The sequence below is a fragment of the Macaca fascicularis genome, chromosome 12 (assembly GCF_037993035.2).
Source record: "Macaca fascicularis isolate 582-1 chromosome 12, T2T-MFA8v1.1".
Classification (NCBI taxonomy): Eukaryota; Metazoa; Chordata; class Mammalia; order Primates; family Cercopithecidae; genus Macaca; species Macaca fascicularis.
Genome location: NC_088386.1, coordinates 74,669,835 through 74,693,104, shown reverse-complemented (window position 1 = coordinate 74,693,104; position 23,270 = coordinate 74,669,835). Strand labels below are relative to the sequence as shown.

Here is a 23,270-nt window from a genome sequence, read left to right as displayed (position 1 = left end):
CTGGCTTTTTATGTAACCCTATCTGACAATTCATACGTGGCTGTTGAGGTTCAGGCACCAAACACATGGGTGACAGAATTTATCCAGCATTTGTACTTTGCTAAATGGGATAAGTGACTATGACAAAAAGATAGAGGGGCAAAGGAGTTAATGTATTGGCAATCGCATTTTTAAATGACGGACCAGCTCAACTGGGTAAGAAACTGGAGAAAGGAGATGATGATGTTTATGTTTATAATGATGGCGATGATGGTAACGAGATTACTGTTAAAAACCGGTAAACTTCATATTCAGTTTTCTTTATCAGAATAACAGGTGAATTGGTTTGAACAACAATAGTCAGCATATAATGTTTCCTGCACTCTGTTTTTCACAGGTCACATTTTAAGGAAACATCTGTATCCCTTGCCAAAATGATTACTATATGATAATATATTTTGAACTATATAGTAACATATTGATCATATGTTGGTCACACAGCGTGAATCGTACTATTTTCAGTCTTACAAATTTGACAAAAATGTGAAAATGTTTTTGCTTGTATAAAGATAATTATAAACTGAATATCTGTGTTAAATCAGTGAAAATGGAATTGTTTCAAACTTCTTTTGTTTTTACTGACTCATCACTGAAAACATAACGCAAGAGGAATCAGTTGCTTTGATAGATAAATTATATAAGTAATAACCATGATATTTATCCCTGATTCCCCACAGTTCAGATCAGTAGCACAGGACTTCATGTGGTATGCAGAGATTCTCTATACTACTGCTGCTGTTACAGTTAAAAATTAGATTTCACATGCTTCTGGGTAGCAGACAGTGCCACTTCACTGAAATGTGCTATCATTATGCTCATTATTTATTGTGGCAGTAATTACTGCCAGCACTGCAAATGTTATTTCTAGAATCATCCATGTGCTTTTCTTCCTTTGTAGAGAGGAATCATAGATGCCAAATAGAATACATTGCATTGCATAAGCATACAGCTGGAGGCTGTGTTCTCAGTTCCCCATACTCTTTCTCCAGGTTAGATGGTTGACATTTCCTTGACATGCCCTTCTGCCTGGTTTGACTTTGCATACTTCTACATGTTCTGTCATGCAGTTTTTAAAAATAAGCCTAGCCGTGCGAGAAGTATGGATAGTCACAAGCATTTTTGGCCAGTGTAAATATTTTTCATGGTAGATTCTAAAAGCATAGCTCCAAGGTTATACTTTGTGTATAAATGTAACCACTTGAAGGGTCACGTTGATATGGATTGGGCATAGAACTGTTTTTCCTGTAAGGTAATATTCAGATTGAGCAAGATGTCTTCATTGAAATTAAGTTTTATAGCCTAGTTTGGCAAACTGCCATTATTAATGCATTTAAATAGACTTGTTTACTGGGGCGTCAACCTCAATTTGAATCATTTTTATTAGAAAGAGTCATATATTTACTATGTCTGCATTATTGATGTTGTATACTAAGGGACATTACTTTCAGCCTATATTAAAGCCATATGTATATATATACACACACACATATATATACACACACACATATATATACACACACATATATATATGTGCCCATTACTATGTAACTGGTTTTTTGAGGCAAGGAGATATCTTTGCTTTATTTAAGATTTATTTTTCAACTTATGGCATTTCAAAAGTTCCATGTTAATGAATTGTTTATCCCCAGCTATCCCGATTTATATTAACCTGCTTCTAGATTATTCTAAAATCAAAATCTAAATGCTTAGTGATGTCTTAAGTTTCTAAAAACTATACATTGTTAAAATTTTTAGATGCATTTGTTCCACTTTTATTTTTAGAGCTTAGATATTCCTAGTAAAATAATTACTTTAATTATTTAAAATACTTAAAAGTCATTTTATCACTATGTTTCTATATCTGTTTGTAACACGTAGTGATAAATGAGAAGCAATTGATTCCCGAAAAAGACATGTAAAATTGTTTTAAAATGTTTGCCTATGTTTCCTTAAAACTTGTTCTTTTTATTTCTGTTTTTTAAAGTGTTGGATACAGTAGTTCAGGAGCTTTCTCAAGAAACTAGGGTTGTTATTGTAAAATGCAGATGTGAAATAAACTTCATAACGAGTTAGTGGACAGAAGGAACTAGCCTACAGAAAAAGTAAGAAAAACATAGAGGCTAACAATTATTAGTATCATTACTGTGCTGTCATACATATAATGACAGACGTAATCCTGACAACAGCCATGTACTGTAGGTACCATTAACATCATTTAAAAGGTGAGGAACCAAAGTCTTTCAACTAAAAGAAGCAGAGCCAGAATTCAGACCCCCTAGTAGTGGCAGAACGAGAATTCAGAATTCAGAATCATGGCTAGGGCTTTCTTTATATTGCACTGCTTATCTGTCTCTTTTGTGAAAAAGTGATATTTTCCCCAAGCTGGCAGAGAGAAACAGGATCCTAGTACCCTAGCCCTCCAAAGATAACTCATACAGAAGAGTAAAGCAGAAAAAGTGGATGTGTTGAGGAAAAAAAACATTGCACTTAAAGAGCATCTGATAATACAGTTTTGCAGATGGATTTAGCACTCTGAAAACAGAGTTTAGCCAATAGAAAGTTATAGCAGTTAGGCTGTTCCACTGAGTCAACAATAATACTTTGACTTTGACTTTTTTGTTTTTGAGTTTTGCTCTCTAGATTTTTGGGTTTTGTTTTTCTTGAGACAGGGTGTCACTCTGTCACCCAGGCTGGAGTGCAGTGGCACAATCCCAGCTCACTGCAACCTCTGCCTCCCAGGCTGAAACGATTCTCCAATCTCAGCCTCCTCAGTAGCTGGAACTATAGGTGTGCATACCATGCCTGGCTAATTTTTGTATTTTTAGTAGAGACAGGGGCTCACTATGTTGCCCAGGCTGATCTTGAACTCCTGAGCTCAAGCCATCTGCCCACCTCAGTCTCCCAAAGGGCTGGGATTACAGATATGAGGCACTGTGCCTAGCCTTCTCTCTAGTATTAAGCTTTATAAAGAGAGGGGACAAATTTATATATTAATATTCTTTTAAGACTCTAGAACATAAATCAACAAAGAATATGAAGAGATAAATCACAAAAGATCACATACCTTGAATAAGCAACCATCTGCAATGTATTCAATCACTGATCTTTAAAAAATACATGGAAAGATTTCTGTTTTTTCAATTGGCAGAAGTATTTTAAAAACAATAGTCAGTTTGGGCTGGGGGCGGTGGCTCACACCTGTAATCCCAGCACTTTGGGAGGCCAAGGCTGGTGGATCACGAGGTCAGGAGTTCGAGACCATCCTGGCCAAGATGGTAAAACCCTGTCTCTACTAAAAATACAAAAATTAGCCAGGCGTGGTGGTGGGCTACTGTAATCCCACCACTTGGGAGGCTGAGACACGAGAATCACTTGAACCTAGGAGGCAGAGGTTGCAGTGAGCTGTGATTGTGCCACTGCACTCTAGCCTGGGCAACACAGCAAGACTCCGTCTCAAAAACAAACAAAAAACAGCAACAACAAAAACAACAATAGTTTGTATACGTTGTAGAGCTTAATGTAGAGTTCAAACTATCATTAATTGGATGTTTCAGAGAGAAACGAGTTTTAGAGAACAATTTTATAAAGTGTAGTAACAGTCAATAGTCAGTTTGTATACCTTGTAGAGGTTATTTACAATTCAAACTATCATTGATTGGGTATTTCAGATAGGAACAAGAGCTTTAGAGAGCAATTTTATAAAGTATATTAACAAGCATTAGGATTACATCATCATTGGACTCAAGAAGATCTTTATTGGAAACCTTTCCTGGGAAAATAAAACAGAAAAAACGTTATATATAACTGCTATATATGTGTTAGTCATAGAATTACTTAGAATTGATGGAAATTGGAAACATCCTATGTTCCCGACAATAGAGAATTAAAGTATTGATAGCAGGTACAATAGTTATTTGAGGCAGTACATTACTTAGCTCTTAATAAGAGTGGGTTGATTGGTTGGTTGGTTGGACACATGGGAGAGATGGAGGCAGGCAGGCAACAGGATTGGCCTTCTGAAAAAAGGATTTGCAAAGTCATTGAAAATTATGTTATAATAACAGTAGCCAAGTGGAAACTCATTAAAGTGTAGAGTTTAATGCTAAGTGAAAAACAGGATGAAAACTACTTGTATTCTATGAGAATTGGCTATAACACTTAAATCTGGAGTAGTATATGAAAACCCTTATGCAGGTGAAAAATTAATGGAAGGAAATATAATATGGTTGTCCCTTGGTATTTGTGGTAGGTTGGTTCCAGGACACCCTGCAGACCGTGGATACCAAGATCAAAGATGTTCAAGTCTCATATAAAATGGCATAATATTTGCATATAACCTATGGATACCCTCTTATATACATTAAATCATCTCTAGATTACTTATAATATCTACTACAATGCAGATGCTGTGAAAATAGCCGTTATACTGTACTGGCTTATTATTTGTATCTTTAAATTGTTGTGTTATTGTTTTTTTGTGCTTGATTTTTTTTTCCCAAATATATTCAATCTGTGACTGGTTGAATTCAAGCATGAAAATCTGTGGATATTCAGACAGGACTGAATGCGTATGTGATTTTTCTTTATGATGTGGTACTTTTATATAATTATAAAAAGGATACATGAACTGTTAGATTTAGAAATATATTTTTTTTAACCTGTTAACAGCAGAAGTGTACATCTACACTGCTCTTTTATAAAGTTCTATGTTAAGCCTGCCCACTGGGTCTATAATATTATGCTACAGTGATACCCCTATTCACTTCTTGGGGAGCTATCCTAAGTTTAGATTTAGGATATAACCATACATCTATTCTTAAATTCCTTTTTCTAATTTGGCAAAAGGTAAAGCTTAGTAATACTATTTTTTCCACTAAATTTACTCCACAATGTGTTTGTAGTTTCAGAGTATATATGATTGTGGGTAGAGTGTCAACACAGTCCTCTCCTTCTGCATGAGAACCTGATCTTTGCTTAATTCTCTAGCTCTATTCCCCTGAAGACCTGATTAAAAATTGGAATGTCAACTATGTTACTAAGCAATATTGCTTATAGTAAATATTCCAGATCTGGACTGGGAGAATTATTAATATATGATTAATATATGATGGAAGGCATAACTGGGGCCGGGGGAATCCTTGAGATTAGTGACTCATAATGGGCCTAGTCCTGTGGGGTATCACGTTTTGATGCCAGAGTGTCTCCCATATCTGCCCCATACTGATCTCATCTGCTTATACCTGCTTGAGGGACTCAGCTGAAGAAGAACTCCCGATGCTGTCATCCTGGCAAACTATAGTACCCACCCTATATCCTTACTAGCAGACTGGTGCTAGTGGGACCTTCTGTGGGTCTGAATGTTGGTTGATCCTAAGAAGACTCCAAGAGGATATTTATTACATTAGTATAATTCTAATTAGTTTTTAATTTTATTTTTGAAGTGCAAAAGTAGTATACTAAGTTTATAGTAGTTAATTCAGTCAGTTTTTTCAATGCTTGGAAAAAGCATTAGACTGTGAGTTAGAACATATGGCTGTTAGTCCAGTTTTTCAGTAATGGATTATATTACCTTGGGCAAGTCACTTAATCTCTTTGAAACTCAGTTTTCTTAAATGTTAGTTAAGAACTTTGACCGATACCATTTCTGATGTTTTTTCCAACTCTAAATCTTATGATTCTCTGATTCTCTTATCATCATAAGTTAATTTTTAGTCCTCTTTTATAGTAGCATTCCAGATTTCTTTTAGCCTGGAAGATGATAAGCTGAAAGCTTGTGATGCTGCAGTGTACATTCTTCCACATTTAGGTTTTGAAAATGTTGTCACATTATAGCTGTGTAGTTCTAGAAGAAACATTTAATCTGCCTATGGGATAGAATGTAAAGAATTTACATTAAAAATAATTGGGGAACTTTGGGAGGGGAAAAATAAATCAGAATGAAAGTTTGAAAAGTTTTTGATTCTTTAAAAATTGTATTTCTACTTTTGTTTATAGGTTGTGAACTGGCTAGAAGGGCCTGGATCAGAACAACTAAGAGCCCAGTGGGGCATTGGAGATTCCATTAGGGCCTCCCAGGCCCTACAGCAGAAACATGAAGAGATTGAGAGCCAGCACAGTGTGAGAGGCTTTTTCCTCTGCAAGTTACAATGCTATTATGAACGTGGATAATTAGTAGCACATGTGGTACTGAGTGATAAGTTGCTGCAAACTTTGGTATGGGGCATGAAGTACAGTTTGTTAAGTGCCTAGAGGTCATAAAGTACATTTTGATTACTTAGTACATGTTAATTAGAAGGTTGTTTTTGGTTTTGTCTGTAATGCAGTTTAATTATATTTTTATGGAAGCACGATTTGCATGAAATTTTAAAGCTACAGTGACAGAAAAAAGAGTGATAGTACAAAAACAGACCTTTCATCTGTAGTCTCTGTGACAGAAACTTCTGTTTTCAAGTCCCCCCACCCCCACTTTATTGGGAGTATATAGTACGATTAAATGCCTGAGAGTGATAGCAGAATTGCTGCATTAAACACAACTGATGGAGAGTAAGTCCAGAGGGTGCAGAATATTTTTCCATTCTCTGAGCATTTAGGGGTCCCTTTTGTATTTGTGAAAGGAGTAATCAGACAAATCACAGGTATAAAATTGGGAAATAAGTAGATTCTTAAGCAGATTATACATAATAATTGTTCGAGATAATTTAAAATTTAACAACTTGTTATGTGAAAGAAGCTGGTGTTCATTAAGCTCCTGCTCTGTTATAGTTAATTCTTCATTACTGAGAAAGAGATGGTACAGTTTGTGGACTGGGTAGCTCACCTCCTTCTCCCCAAGGTCATATCACTTTGGTAATTTAAAATACATTAAATAAAAAATTGGAAAAATAAAATTTGAATCAATTCATTCCCTTCTCCTTAGGTTATTTGTCTTAAAAAGGTTGGTTAAAATGTTAAACTCTGGACCCAGGTGAGCATTAAGTACCATCTGAACATTAATTTCTGCAGCGTTTCTTCTTACCTCTAATTATGTTGATAGTATTAGGAAATACCCATTTTTAACTAAACAAGATTAAAAAATAAGTAATATGATTTGCTTGGGAATAAATTTGAATGAGTAAATCTCATCTTTACTAGAATTTAACAGTATCTGATACTTATTTTTCTTCTAAATATATTCCATTTTGCTTAGTTTCCTCATATTGCTTTCTTTATAATATTCTGTAAATCAGGAATAACAATTACTGGTATTGGCAGAAAATCTACATACTATACCCTAAAGTAGTTGTAATCTACCTGAAGGAATAATAAGAGATATTACAAGATTTGGAATTGTCTAAAGGCACTATACGTATATTCCTTGGAATTTTTCTAATTAGTACTTGTAAAAAACTTGAAAATGCAATCTGATAATTGAAAATCGATTTATTTTATGCGTTTCACAGGTTCCAACATAATGGTTCTTGCTTTTATACTAAAATAATCATATTACAAACCCTGTTCCTGAGGATATAATCTTTTAATTCTCTTGGTACTTTTAAAATAACTTAATGTTTTGATTTTTTTTTTAAAACGTGGATTGTGATTTATTTGAACCTGATAGACTGTTCTAGAACATGTTACTATAGTTAGAGTCTACAATTTTGTTCCTCTCTTTAGTTCCTAAAAACTGTATTTACTCCAGAACATTCTAGACTTCACCTAAGGGGATTTAGTTATGAAAGTATTCCAAAAGTTCTTTTTAAGAAGGGCACATGACACATGAGGATCCTAAAGACAGGATTTATCTATATTTTATTATTGTTTTAAATGCCAAGATAAATAATTATAAATTGGGTTGTATACATACTGTACTGTACTCTTAAGTTTACTAAAAGAATTCAAAAGCAAATTTTATATTGCATATAGTATGGATGAAGTTGCAGATGATATACATAGAAATTGCTATGTTCAGATGTTGGTTTTGTGTTTTTAATATATTTATAAGGTTTTCAAAATCAGCTTAAAGAAACATCTCTTAAGGGTGGTCCTTGCCATGTGCTTAAGCTTACTTATAATATGGAACCAATATATAAAACTTTTGAATTGCAAAATACCTTATAGATTATTCTGATGTCCTCATCTTATTTTATAGACAAACTGGGAAGCTACATTTTTTGCTCAATGAATAGTTGAACTATGGTTAAAACACAGATCTCTTGATACCCGGGGGGATCCTTTCTCTGGCTCTCTCTTAGAGAAAGCTACTAAATTTCACAGATACGCATAAGCTACAGTATTTTTTCATTCTTATACTTTTAATACTTAGAACTGTACATATACATTGACATCTGCATTTATAGACATAACCTAAAGACAAGAAACATTGATGGCTATCAGAGATTTTATTTCCTTAAATCACGTGTGATATTTGGGATTTGTTTCAGAATTGGGAGGTAGGGACAGATTGAATGGATGGGAGTGTATGTGAAACAGAATTAGCCATAAATTGATCATTGTTGAAGCTGGATGGGAAGGAGTTCATTATACTGTTCTTCCCACTTTTGAAGTATTTTGAAAAGCAGGTTGTACGTTTTAGCCAATAGGTGGCACTGCATTGTCACCTTGAGAATAGGTTGGTTGATGCTGGATGAATATTTTAGCTTATGATGTTTAAGATATTCTAATATTTTATTAAAAACTTTCTTTTCTCTCTGTAACTAAGAGTTAACAGATTAAAGCATTATTGGAATTGTTCAAGTCTTGTGAAATTATAATGACTAATTTCTGGCATTGACAGCTATTAACGGTAGAATTTGAGAAAACTTTTAACATACAATTTTGCATTACCAGCTCAATGTCATATATTAAATTTTAGAGTCCGTATAAAAGCACAATGCAGAAATAAAGCTAAAAACCTCAAATTTGTTAGGATGTTGAGTTTCAATAAATAGAAAAATGAAATTTCTGCCAACATGTAGTTCTAGTTCAAGGGTTGGTAATTAGAAGTTAACTTGGTTTTTTAATACAACGCACACACACAAAAATAAGGTACATGAAAATGGTTATAGTAACTGGCAATAAATTTAAAAGTAGTTTAGTTCAATAATCTAATTTTATGTTTTGGGTTGAAGGAAGTGTGTGGTAGGAACAGCGTGTGTGGTAGGAAAAGCGTGTGTGATAGGAACATGGAGGAGCATAAATATCTGAAACTGCTTGAGAGTTTTGTCACTGTCACACCATGTCATAGTGCTGACTTCTGGACTACAAAGAAACCACTTTCTCTGGTGTATTATGCATAATAGTAAGCAGCAGAACAGGTCTACCTGGTGAATCAAGACTCATTTCTCCTAATGTATAGTCTGAGTATAATCACTTTTTTAACCCGAGTGGGCAGGGTTTCCTTCCGCCTATGTATGGATTCCCATTTCATGGTATAAAGTATAAATACCCATCATTTCACCACGTATGCATCACTGCCAATATGATTGCAGTGTCAATCCTGACTGCTCGTGTCCTAAATGTGATCCTTCAAGCTCTTTTCTTACTTACCATCTCAATCCAAATCCCAAATATTGGTGTCGTCTTTTTATTTTGCTATAAAATAATCGTTTTCTACACAGTTAAATATACATAAGAGACAGACCAAAGAATGGCTGTAAGTGAACAAAATACACCTAAGGTTCTAGGGAATCTACATTCCTGTTTTTTTTTTTTTTTTTTTTTTTTTTGGTGTTTTTTTGTTGTTGTTTTGTTTGCTTGCTTTTTGTTTTTGAGACGGAGTCTAGCTCTGTCACCAACCTGTAGCACAGTGGTGCTATCTCAGCTCACTGCAACCTCTGTCTCCCAGGTGCAAGTGATTCTCCGGTCTCAGCCTCCTAAGTAGCTGGGATTACAGGCATGCACCACCACGCCCAGCTAATTTTTGTATTTTTAGTAGAGACGGGGCTTTACCCTGTTGGCCAGGATGGTCTGCATCTCCTGACCTCGTGATCTGCCCACCTTGACCTCCCAAAGTGCTGGGATTACAGGCATGAGCCACTGTGCCCGGCCGTACATTGCCCTGTTTTTTAGGAAGAAACATTTGGATGAATTTTAAATATATGCAAATGTATCCGCCAGATTTTTTTCCTCTCCACATCCCAGAGAGAATTACTATTTCTTTATTTCAACCTCAATCAGTAATATCAGTGTCTCTAATTTCAGGTATTAATTTCTTGAGATGTACTGGTCCTCATAATGTATTTACATCCCTGGTCAGGTTGCTAGAGCCTATATTTTACAAATTCAAACCAGGAAATAATTAGCTTCACAGTGGTGGTTCTTAAACCTTGATGGGCGTAAGAGTCATCAGAGATGCTTGCTAAAATATATGTTCCAGGGCCTAACTCCCAGATACTGATTTAGTAAGTCAGGGGTGAAGCTTAGGCATTTTTAATAAACACCCCAAGTGGTCTAATGCTGGTAGCTCTGGAAAGTGCTATTCTGGGACTCTAATCCTTTACTACTTTTCTCAGAATCGTTGCTATTACTTCTTCAAAGAGTTAAGCCTATTTCTTTAGAGCATTTAATGATCTGGAAGTACTATGAATAAGGTATTGAAATCCTTTTGTATTTTAGAGCATGACAGTGATAATTTTCTCAGGTAATGTTTTCTACTTTAATATAGTCTCTATTAACCATTATAAACTATATAGTTTAAAAAATATTCTATGCATATTATTGAGTTAAATCCAAACAATAACCGATAAACAAGGTAAGACAGATATTATCATCACCATTGGATACAGGAGGATTTCTCTTCCTTAGCACACTCTTGACACTTTGGGCCAGATAAATCTCTGTCGTAAGGGCTGCCCTGCACATTGTAGGGCATTCTGCAGCATCACTGGCCTCTGCTTACTAGATGCAGTAGCATCCTTGCTCCTCAGTTGTGATAACCCAAAATGTTTCCAGACACTGCCACATGTTCCTTGAGTGACAAGATTACCCTCTGTTGCCTACTTAATGTAATGTCAGTAAATCTACAGTGATTAATATGTTTTACACATTCAATCAGTGCATGTTAATTGAGCACATACTATGTGTCATGTGTTGTTCTAGGCTTTTGTGATATAGTACTGTCTTACTATATGGAATTTACATTCAAGTTGGGGAGTGGAGAGCAATATAGGTGTAGATTTTAGGAAAGGCCTGAGGAGATGACATTTAATCAGAAACCTTGAAATGATGTCAAGAAGTAATCCAAACAGGGCAATTCAGATAGAGGACACAGCAGTAGAAATACCCTAACACAGGAACATGATTGAGGAGCAGCAAGAATGTTGGTGTGGCTAGAGTACAGGGAGCAAAGGAGAGTCACAGAAAATAAAGTTTTAGAGGAAGTCAGGGGCCAAAACATGTAATATCTTTTTAGCCCATGAACAGAAACTTGAAATTTATTTTAAATGTTATGTGAAGTTATTTGAAACTTTTGGACAGATAATTAATTTATGTTTTAAGCAAATCACTGGCTATCGTGTAGAAAATAGGGAACAGAGACTAGCAGTGAAAATGGAAGGCAGGAGGCTGATAGATGGAGGCAGTAGAAGTAATGAGAATTGATAGAAGTTGATGAGGTTGAACCAGCAAGACTTGCTGATGAAAGAATCAGGCTTTTGGCCTTAGTAACTGCTAAGGCAGGGAGGACTGCGAGAGGAACAGGTTGGGAGGATAGTGAATAAGTGTCTTTGGCAGCAGGTTAGATTTTAGATATCTGTTAGTCATCCAAATGAAGGTGGCTAGTGGGCAGTTGGGTATCAGTATCTGGGGTTCATGGGAAGGGTCAAGGTTGATGATTAATTTGGTAATTCTTAGCCTATAGATATATTTAGAGCCTATATTAGCTTGGTAGTTCTTAGCCTATAGATATATTTAAAGCCTATATTAATTTGGTAATTCTTAGCCTATAGATCTGTTTAAAGGCATGGGACTAGGTGAAGTCATCCAAACCCAGTGAGAAGAAAAGAGAGTCTCTGGAAAACTGAGCCTTGGGTCAGCCTAAACTTTAAGTGCAGAAAGAGGGAGGAGAGCCAGCAAAGAAGGGTAAAAGGAGCTGTTGTGTCTCAGAAAACAAAAGAAAAGGCCATTTAAAGGAGGAGGAAGTGCTTACTTGTGCCAAATGCAGCTGTTTGTTGAGAGGCTCAATAAATAAAGACTGAGAATTGACCATTGGATTTGTGGCAAGATGGAATTTTTTGGTGAATTTGACAATTGGTTTCAGAAGGGTGGGAAGAACAAAATCCTGATTGGAATGGATTAAAAAAGAATGAAAAATGAGAAAAGAGTGAATACAGAGAACTCCTTTAAGAAAAGGTTTTTTGGCCGGGCGCGGTGGCTCACGCCTGTAATCCCAGCACTTTGGGAGGCCGAGGCGGGCGGATCACAAGGTCAGGAGATCGAGACCACGGTGAAACCCCGTCTCTACTAAAAATACAAAAAATTAGCCGGGCGCGGTTGTGGGCGCCTGTAGTCCCAGCTACTCGGGAGGCTGAGGCAGGAGAATGGCGTGAACCCGGGAGGCGGAGCTTGCAGTGAGCTGAGATCCGGCCACTGCACTCCAGCCTGGGCGACAGAGCGAGACTCCGTCTCAAAAAAAAAAAAAAAAAAAGAAAAGAAAAGGTTTTTTTTTTTTAAAAAAAACAGGTTTAATTTCAGCATAGTAAAATGCACAAATCTTAAATGCGTCTTTTATTGTTTAATATATTATAGCTTTTTTATGTGCTGGTGGAAATAATCCAGTTGAGACAGAAGAACTGATGGAAGAGAGAGAAATAACTGTGAGAGCAAAGCTTTGTGTAGGCAACAGAGATAGCCTGTAATGCACGAGTGGAGTGGTTGGCCTTAGAAGAAGAGATAGGCTGCTCACTATTACAGCACTGAGGGCAGAGCATAGGGCTGTAGAATGGAGGGTTGGGGATTTGTTGGTGGGAAGATGAAAGAGTTTTCTGATTACTTCCCTGTGAATTAAGATCTTTGGCTGAGAATGAAGAGGTGAAAAGGGGATTGGAGACTGATAGTGAAAAAAACATAAATGATCATGAGAATGAGAAAGTGAATTTACTAGAGAAACATAAATGGATTGCCAAAGACTCATTTGAGATTATTTAGTCATAACTTTAAACAGAGATATGTCGTTCCTTTGTAGTTTATAAGTGTGATGATGGGTGCTCACACTCATGTGAGATGTGTCTCCCTCTAAGCCTTGTAACAACATCAGCACATTACCCTTCTGATGTGAGGGGGAAAAAAAGAGAGAGAACGCTATCCACCTAGTTTTTAATCTACCCATGTTCAGCTTCTGTGGTACAGGCACACATTAGGCAGAGAAAACAGATCTCAGGTTTCAACAGGTGATTCTGATGGAAGAACAGAAAGCCAGGCATGGGCATGGGTTATATGCTGGGAGGTGGTTATAGCCTTTGATCGAGGATGGAAGTGAGGACAGAGGTTCTCATGTGCTGGACATTAGAGAGGTCAATAGATAGGTGGATTCCATAGGGTTGCAGGTGTGAGCCTACAAACAGAGGTGAGTGGGAGAGTCAGTGGTGGTGGCAGAAAATGGGTTTCATGAAATTGAGATTTCCGGAGCTGCATAGTAGTATATGACGACAAGTTTTTATGGCCAGTGGAGGAGGTAGCTCAGTTGAGGTGAGGACAAGTTAGTTGGAGGTGAGGGAGGGAGTCAAGGAACTGGAGGTTCATGATGGTGGTGGGTGCCTATGTGGTGGAAGTCACTAAGAAGGCTTGTGCTGAGAGGAAGGCAGTGACCTTTGCTAAACCCTTCTGTGGATGAGGGAGTGCAACAGAGAAAGCTGACAGGATGTAATCTAACAGCATACACTTCAAAGGGGATGTGGTTTTTTGAAAGAAGAAGGAAAAGAAATGGTCTGCAAGTAGTGAAGAACGAGGCAGCCATCAAACCCACCTTCAGGCTTGCAGTATGTCAGACATGGAAACAGTAATCAGTTGAGAAGGCTGCAGGGGTAACTGAGGGCAGACAGGTTTCACTTAGAGCAAGGAAGAGAAGGGAACTTTTAGAGGCCAAGGATTGAGTTCCAGGGATCACAGTTAGGATTTGAGGGTTAGGAACTTCCCACCCTGAATTTTAATAATTTTTGCCTTAGGAAAAAAAAAATCATGTATTACTTAGTTTATCTGGAGAACTTGTAAAAGGTAATCTCTACCAGGAACTAATTTGAGCCTTAATTTACTTTGTAACATCTTGATTACAGGAATGGTTTGCAGTGTATGTGGAACTTAATCAGCAAATTGCAGCACTCTTGAATGCTGGCGATGAGGAAGATCTTGTGGAACTAAAGTCACTGCAGCAACAACTTAGTGATGTTTGTTATCGACAGGCCAGTCAGCTGGAATTTAGGCAAAATCTCTTACAAGCAGCTCTTGAATTTCATGGTGTTGCCCAAGATGTAAGTGTCTACTCTGATTCTTTTCTTTTCTTCAAATTATCTGAACACTTACCTATGCATAATTTTTTTCAGGTTTGCATGCCTCCTAAATTATTTTTCTGAACCAATAAAATGATTTACTGGTGGGGGTAATGAGATAAAATTCTTTGATTTTTTAAAAACAAGTATTTTTTTAAGTCATTCTGCATGCAATTCAACCTTTTATTATCTAACTAGAGTGTTCCAGTCTAGTAGAATATTTTATTTTGACTCTTTCTCAGTGTTTATGCTTTATAACATAGATGGAAATGGAAGTCTGCTGACCTGGTTGTACTTCTTTGTCTTCCTGGTGCATGCATCTGTGTGTTCTATCTTCCAGATAACACGTATTCTAATGATTTGTCCTTGTCTTGTAACAGTGTAGTCTTTTCAAGTGTAATTGTGATAACCTCGTTAGATATAAACCTCGTTAATCATTAAACACTTTAGATGCTGATTACATCAGGGTTATCTCTTTGGTGTCCCTCTGCTTTAGTTGTCTCAGCAGTTGGATGGCTTATTAGGGATGTTGTGCGTAGATGTAGCACCAGCTGATGGAGCATCGATTCAGCAAACTTTAAAACTGCTTGAAGAGAAGCTGAAAAGTGTTGGTAAGCAGATTTTAAAAATGCTGAAACATAAGGTTTTTTGTTTTTTTTTTTGAATATCATTACCATGGTTAGACAATTAAGTCAACTTACACTGAACTAAATATTATTATTTTCAGGAAGCAGAGAAAAATAGTATAAAAAGGTGTTATTCCCTTGAGGGGTTATAATTTATGCTGAAAATTTTATTTTTCATAGTTAGTCACTCCTCCCTTCCCTGGGCATTTACCCTTGCCTGTTTACCCAGCTATATCTACAGGTGCTATGTCTTGCATATACTATGAACAATTATTTGTAGTGCATGCATAAACTGTAATTAGCTGTGAAATGTTCTGTGGTAAACCGTGTATGCCCCAAATTGTGTTTTATGCAATGATTTTTGTTGTTGCTTTATCCTAACCTTGTGAAAAAATGGTTGGTTTGGTTTTTTGGTTCTTGTCTCACCAAACTGGGAATATTGCCAGATTACCCACTCTCAAAGGAGTGGGGTCCATTTACATTAAGGGGTCCAGTTACATTAAGCTAGTTCTATCGTTTGACATCAAGGCCTTTAAAACTTTCTACAGCAGGAAGCACAGTGAACTTTCCTAAAAGGTCAGGATGTGAAAATGGGAAGGTGGGGAGTCGTATCAAGGGGGATAAAAGGGGAAATGGCAATGGAAGAGAGGAAACAGGAACTTAAGGCAGAGAACTAGTAAAATGTGGTTGCACATGACTAAATCAAATTAATTATTGAAAACTGCCTTAGGGAATTGGTTTGAAAAATCACGCTTGTACTGGACATTTTACTTGCTTACAGCCTTTATTTTATTTTATTTTATTTTTATTTTTATTTTTATTTTTTTTAGATGGAGTCTTGCTCTGTTGCCCAGGCTGGAGTGCAGTGGTGCCATCTTGGCTTACTGCAAGCTCTGCCTCCCAGGTTCAAGCGATTCTTCTGCTCAGCTTTCTAAGTAGCTGGGATTACAGGCACCTGCCACCACGCCCGGCTAATTTTTATATTGGTAGTTTTAGTAGAGATGGGGTTTTGCCATGTTGGCCAGGCTGGTCTCAAGCTCCTGACCTCAGGTGATCTGCCCACCTCGGCCTCCCAAAGTGCTGGGATTACAGGCGTGAGCTACCGCGCCCAGCCAGCCTTTGTTATTTTAACAGATGATATGCATAATACGTATTTAGTATTTAATATGACAAATGAATTTGATTTTAAAATATTAGAAGTTTTCTTGAGCCACAGTCTTTGTTTAAAAAAAAAAAGTTCCTTTACACATGTAATTTGGAGAATTGTAAATACACCCTAATTGTTGCTTCCTATGGTATAGAAGCTAGACTGTACCTTTAGTCACAATGTTCAACATCCTTTGACATTGATAATACATTGCTGAAGTGTCTTAAAATTTTGCAAGGCTTATGCACTTTTTTAAACAACATATTTGCCTTGTTCTCCTATAAGTTGGACAGCATAAAAGCAGGAAGAAAAAATAGAAAATTGTTTTCTATTAGAAATAGAAATTTTCATACTTTTCTTCTGCCTTCATTTTTTAAAAGTAATTATTGTCTATGGAAACCCATGTTTTCAGAATTCCTTTTAAGGAGAGAATTTGGCATGAGAGAGAGCTCCAGTTCGAGTCACATTTAAAGGGTTTTATTGCTTGAAATGTTCATAGGATGGAGTCTTGGGATTGCATCCCAAGATGGTTTACTGTGCAAAGCTTCTGTACTTGGGATCCAGGTACAATATCTGATGAGACGATTTGTTTGAGGGAGGGAAAGCACCTTAGTTGTGTAAGAGATTAAATCTAGCAACTTTTGTTTTAGATGTGGGATTGCAAGGTTTGCGTGAAAAAGGTCAAGGTCTCCTGGATCAGATCTCCAATCAGGCATCCTGGGCCTATGGAAAGGATGTAACCATTGAAAATAAAGAAAATGTGGACCACATACAAGGAGTGATGGAAGATATGCAGCTTAGAAAACAAAGGCAAAGTTTGACTATTAATGTTAATTTTTACTAAAGTAACAATATTAATTAAAATAAAAAGTTATATAACATATTTTATATACAGACAAAACGTTCTTAACTGTTATATAGAAGACATATAGTAGGTTTTTGGTGAATGTAATAATTACTGTGTATAATTTTACTAACAAATAGTAATAATTTATTCAATTACTAGGTACCATTTCCTTTTTACTGCGTTGTAAAAATTTCAGTTATACTCAACTACTTCATATTCCATATCCCCAATGTAGTCTATGACTCTGTTCTGCTTTAAAAAAAACTTTGTGAAGAATAATTTTGCTTTTTACATTTCATTTAGTTTAGAGTTGCCATTAAACTTGTCATCTCCATTGATCTGTTTCTTCATCTAAACTTACAGAATGTCACACATTCATTGTTCTCATATTTGCTGTAGTAGGATTGAACAATGGACTAGTGATGTTTAGTTTCATTTTCTATAAAACCAGGAATTTAAAAGATTATTTGAAAATTCAGTTTGCAATAGCAACTACAAAGTATTGCAAAGTAAAGGATTAAAATTGTCTATGAAATATATACAGTCTAGCATGGTTATATGAAATGTTGCACACTTAAAAATTTTATGATCATCAACAAAACTTCACAGAAAGCTTCCTTCTACATCACAGAGAAAACAGTCATGAGGCAGAAATTTCTTCCCTCATATCTGCAAACTTGCTTTATTCTCACACCACAGAGGATGACAGAGCTCTCCTCTTCTCAAAGCTGAGCTTCCATTTAGGCTCTGATTCTGATCACCCTCCTGACTCCTAACTCCATCAAATCCCATTCTCTACTCTGCTTCCTGTCTTTCACTTAAATGCTTAAATTTCTCCTATTTTAAAAATAATAGTCACACACATGGGTGTGTCTTCCTCTTCAACTCTTTGTCTTTTAGCATTAGAGCTCTTTTTCCTCACAGCTAAGTCATTTGGATAGGTTTACAGTACATTCATACTACTTACCCACTACCTCCAATTTATTTTCAACCCTTTTCAGTCTGACTTCTACCCTCACTGTTTGACTCAACATTGCTCTTACCAGCATTACCAACATAATAAATGCTGGATCTTACTTAAAATTCAGAGAATACTTATAGTCCTGACTTGCTTAACTGTGATTAGAGTCAGGCACAACTGACTTTTCTTTCATTTCGTCTTTCTTGAAAACACATTTATGATCCTTCTCTGTTTCTTCTTGGTTTTTGTCACTGATTTGTTGGCCACTAGCTCAAGTTACCGCTTCCAGAGTTTGTTCTGAGGCCAGATTCCCTTCTTTGTATGTTCTCCCTGGACCTTCTCACTACTCGAATTACTTTCTTTAATAGATCATAGTTTAGTAGTTACAGCTCTTACCAAGTCCCTCTCCCGTGCTATAGACCCATAATTCCAGTTGCCTACTTAGTGTCGCCTGCGGAATGCCCCGTGTACTGCTGAAATCTAGTGTATTAGTCCATTCTTGCATTGCTATAAAGAACTACCTGAGACTGGGTAATTTTTAAAGAAAAGAGGCTTAATGGGCTCACAGTCCCACAGGCTGTACAGGAAGCATGGCTGGGGAAACCTCAGGAAACCTCCAATCATGATGGAAGGGGAAGGGGAAGCAGACACATCTTACTTGGATGGAGAAAGAGGAAGAGAGTGAAGGGGTAGGTGCTGCACACTTTTAAACAACCAGATCTCATGAGAACTCACTTACATTAAAACAGCAAGGGAGATATATGCCCCCATGATCCAGTCATCTCCCACCAGGCCCGTTGTATTAGTCTGTTCTCACGCCGCTGTAAGCATATATCCAAGACAGGGCAATTTATAAAGGAAAGAAGTTTAATTGACTTACAGCTTTGCAGGGCTGGAGAGGTCCCAGGAAACAGAATCATGGTGGAAGGAAAAGCAAACACATCCTTCTTCACATGGCAGCAGCAAGGAGAGGTGCAGAGTGAAGAAGGGGAAAGCACCTTATAAAACAATTAGATCTCATGAGAACTCACCATCATGAGAACAGGATGGAGGTAACTGCTGCTATGATTCAATTACCCTCCGCTGGGTCCCTCCCACAACATGTGGAGATTATGGGAACTACAATTCAAGGTGAGATTTGGATGGGGACACAGCTGAACCATATCGCCCCTCCTCCAAATTTGGGGATTACAATTCAACATGAGATTTGAGTGAGGACACAAATCCAAACCATATTATTCTACCCCTGGCTCCTCCCAAATCTGATGTCCTTCTCGCATTGCAAAATAAAGTCATCCGTTCTCAACCAGTCCCCCAAGTCTTAATGCATTTCAGCATTAACTCAAAAGTCCACAGTCCATAGTCTCATCTGAGACAAGGTAAGTCCTGTCCAACTATGAGCCTCTAAAATCAAACACAAATTAGTTACTTCAAAGATACAACAGAGTTACAGATACTGAGTAAATACACCCATCCCAAGAGGGAGAATTTGGCCAAAACAAAGGGGCTACAGGCCCCATGCAAGTCTGAAACCCAGCAGGGGAAATCTTAAAGCCCTGGAATAATCTCCTTTGATTCCATGTCTCACATTCGGACCACACTGATACAAGAGGTGAGATCCTAAGGCCTTGAGCATCTCCACCCTGTATCTCTGCAGGGTACAGCCCTCTTGGCTGCTTTCACAGGCTGGCATAGAGTGCCTACAGCTTTTCCAGCTGCATAATGCAAGCTGTCAGTGGATTTGCCATTCTGGGGTCTCACAGCTCCACTTGACAGTGTCCCAGGGAACTCTGTTTGGGAGCTCCAACCTCACATTTCCCCTCCACACTGTCCTAGTAGAGGTTCTCAGTGAGGCAGCAGCCTTCTACCTGGACATCCAGGGATTTCTGTACATCCTCTGAAATCTAGCCAGAAGCTCCCAAGCCTCAACTTTTGCCCTCTGTGCACCCACAGGCTTAATGTGGAAGCCGCCAAGACTTACAGCTTGCACCCTCTGTGGAGCAGTGGCCTGAGTTGTATCTGGGGTCCTTTTAGCCGTGCCTGGAGCTGGAATGGCTGGGACACAAGGAGCATTGTCCCAAGATTGTGCAGGGCAGCAGGGCCCTGGGCCTGGCTACAAAACCATTCTTCCCTCTTAGGCATCCAGGCCTGTGATGGGAGGGGCTACCGCAGAGGCTTCTGAAATGCCTTTGAGGCATGTTTGCCATTGTGTTGGTTATAAACATTGAGCAACTCTTTACTTATGCGAATTTCTGCAGCCAGCTTGAATTTCTCCCCAGAAAGTGGGGTTTTCTTTTCTACCACATGGCTAGGCTGCAAATTTTCTAAACTTTTTATGCTCTTCTTCTCTTTTAAATATAAGTTCCAGTCTCACATCGTCTTTTTGCTCACAAATACAAACCTAGGCTGCTAGAAGCAGCCAGGTGAAGTCTTGAACATTTTACTGCTTAGAAGTTTCTCCCACTCTGTACTGCAAATCACCTCTCTCCAGTTCAAAGTTCCACGTGTCACTAGAGCAGGGGCATAGTTCTGCCAGTCTCTCTGCTAAAGCATAGCAAGAGTGACCTTTGCCTCAGTTCCCAATAAGTTCCTCATCTCCATCTGAGACCTTCTCAGGCTGGACTTCACTGTGTATGTCACTATAAGCATTTTGGTCACAACAATTAACAAGTCTCTAGGAAATTCCAAACTTTCCCTCATCTTCCTGTCTTCTTGTGAACTCTCCAAGCTGTGCCAGTCTCTGCCTATTGCCAAGTTCCATCACTGCTTACACATTTTCAGGTATCTTTATAACAGTGCCCCACTCCCAGTACCAGTTTTTGGTATTAGTCTGCTCTCACACTGCTATAAAAAACTATCTGAGACTGGGGAATTTCTGAAGACAATAGATTTAATTGGCTCAAGGTTCTGTGGGCTGTACAGGAAGCATGGCTGGGGACGCCTCAGGAAACTTTCAATCATGGTGGGAGAATGAAGGGGAAGCAGACATGTCTTACACAGCTGGAGGAGGAAGAGAGTGAAGGGGACAGTGCCACATACTTTTAACCAACCAGATCTTGTGAGATCTGACTTACACAAGAACATCAAGGGGGAAATCTGCCCCCGTGATCTAATCACATCCCACCAGGTTCCTCCTCCAATATTGGGATTACACTTTGATATTAGATTTGGGTGGGGACACAAATCCAAAACCCAAATCCAAACCAGAACACCTAGTATGTCCAGACTGGAATCATTTTCCTCTAAACTTGCCCTCCTTTTTTCCTCTTTTTTTCCTCTAAACTTGCCCTCCTTTTTTAATTTCCTACCTAAGTTAAAGTTACCATCAGCTACCAAACTTGAGATTTATCCTAAAATCCTTCATCTTTCTCATCCCTTATCAAATGTCCAGGTTCTGCTGTCTCTGAATCTCAAACATTTCTGGTCAAGATCTTAAACTCTTATCTGCCTCTGGCCTGGCTACTCCAGCTTTTTGTATATAAGAGTAATCTTCATAAAGTACGGCAATTGTGTAAAACTTCCTTCAGTGACTTCCTGTTTGCTCAGATGGAGTTAGTCTTCTTGGAATAATGTAGGAGACCCTTCATAATCCAATCTTGCATAATTTTATCTTCTATAACATTCCCATAAAATCACACAGTTGTTTTTATCTCCCTGAAAGCATCATGCTGTTTCATGCATCCATGACTAAGAATACTTCCTTCCTCATTTTCTGCTCAGTGAATTCCTACTTACTCTTCAAGACTCAGGGATACTTACTTTAGGAAGCCTTTTCGGACTTCTAAGGCAAGTTAGTCACGTGCTCCTCCCTACTCTTATAAAACATTTTAAATAGCTTTATAATAGTACTTATTACATCTCTGCAAATGGGAGCATCTTGATAGTAGAGACCATATCTTATATTTTCCCCAGCACACATTAATACCTGAATACAGTATGTGTATGATACCATCTTCATCATTAAAGTGGCCTACATTGTTTTTTAGTTTCATATTTAAAAAATAAGTATCACTTCCCTTCAATCCATTGTGGAATTACTTTAACCAAGCTGAATTTTAATGTCATATTACAGCTTTTATTGAGAGCTGCTTTATTTTTTTTTTTTTTAAAGCCTTGTGATACCTACTTCTATATTGTTATTAAACTTTCTTTAAGGACATCAAGTACAGTAGAGCACAGTTACTGGTAACTTGTTATAGGCATTTGAGACTGCAGTGGGAGTCCTCCATCCCACCTGCAGTACACAGAATTGCATGGAAATGAAGGAACCAGAGTTAAGTTAGGTTAAGTTGCCTTAAAAACTTAAATGGTTATATTATCCAAACAGACCACAGCAAGATTAATAAATAATTTGAATTGTTTTTCTCTACACCCAGAGGTCAGTAGGGTTTTTTTGTTTTGTTTTTTTAAGCCCTCCATCTAGTTGTTTCTAAGAATGTAGATGGAAGGTTTAAAAATATATATATATATATATATATATATTATTTTAGGTACTGTAATATAATGAAAAGCATTAATTTTTAGAAGTTTCTTTAGCTGGGCATAGTGGTGCACACCTGTAGTCTCAGCTACTTGGGAGGCTGAAATGTGAGGATCATTTAAGCTCAGGAGTTTGAGGTTGTAGTGAGCTATGATGGTGCCACTGCACTCCAGTCTAGGTGCTTGAGTGAGACCTTGTCTCAAAAAAATATCATCCTATATTTGAGAAACATTACACTTTTATCCTTGAAACTTGTTTGATGCTAAACAGCAATGGAGATTTTTGGGGTTTTAGTGTACTGTTGTCCTTACATTTTGCTTTAATATTTTGCAGAATCCGTGCTATCCTTAAGAGGGTTTGTCATTGAGTATCATTTGGGTATTTTGACGTTTTGATGTAACATTGATATAAATATCCCTAAAATTCTTACAAATCAATACAAAATAGTTGGATTCTCCATTGTGTAGGACTAAGTATTTTAGTGTACTATAAAACACACATGCCAAATGATGATGTTACAATAGTAATCAATAAAACAGAAATGATGAGTTAAATTTGTTTGGGTTCATTAGATGTGAAGACATGGTAGATGTGCGAAGGTTAAAGATGCTTCAGATGGTGCAGTTGTTTAAATGTGAAGAAGACGCTGCTCAGGTAAGGACCAGCCAGCTATATTATGTGGTTAGCTTTTCTTAGAAGATTGATTTCATC

General features: G+C 37.5%; 1 protein-coding gene and 1 non-coding gene across 11 annotated transcripts in view; both read left to right on the top strand.

Annotated features, from left to right (window-relative positions):
- SESTD1 (SEC14 and spectrin domain containing 1) overlaps positions 1-23,270 on the top strand; it is a 151,385-nt gene that overhangs the window by 119,414 nt on the left and 8,701 nt on the right. For 8 of the 10 annotated variants that reach the window (XR_012421285.1, XR_012421286.1, XR_012421284.1 and 5 more), the window contains 5 exons: positions 6,034-6,156; positions 14,286-14,480; positions 14,995-15,109; positions 16,922-17,081; positions 23,132-23,213. Coding sequence is in view for 5 of the 10 variants with exons in the window: in XM_045367328.3 (XP_045223263.1) it covers positions 6,034-6,156; positions 14,286-14,480; positions 14,995-15,109; positions 16,922-17,081; positions 23,132-23,213 (675 nt within the window). In the remaining 5 variants the exon portion in view is untranslated. The remainder of the gene's footprint in view (positions 1-6,033; positions 6,157-14,285; positions 14,481-14,994; positions 15,110-16,921; positions 17,082-23,131; positions 23,214-23,270) is intronic. The other 2 variants (XR_012421288.1, XR_012421287.1) reach the window with 1 other exon arrangement.
- Positions 13,187-13,288, top strand: LOC123568198 (small nucleolar RNA U13). Its single transcript, XR_006691414.1, has one exon. It is a non-coding gene; the product is annotated as a small nucleolar RNA U13 (small nucleolar RNA).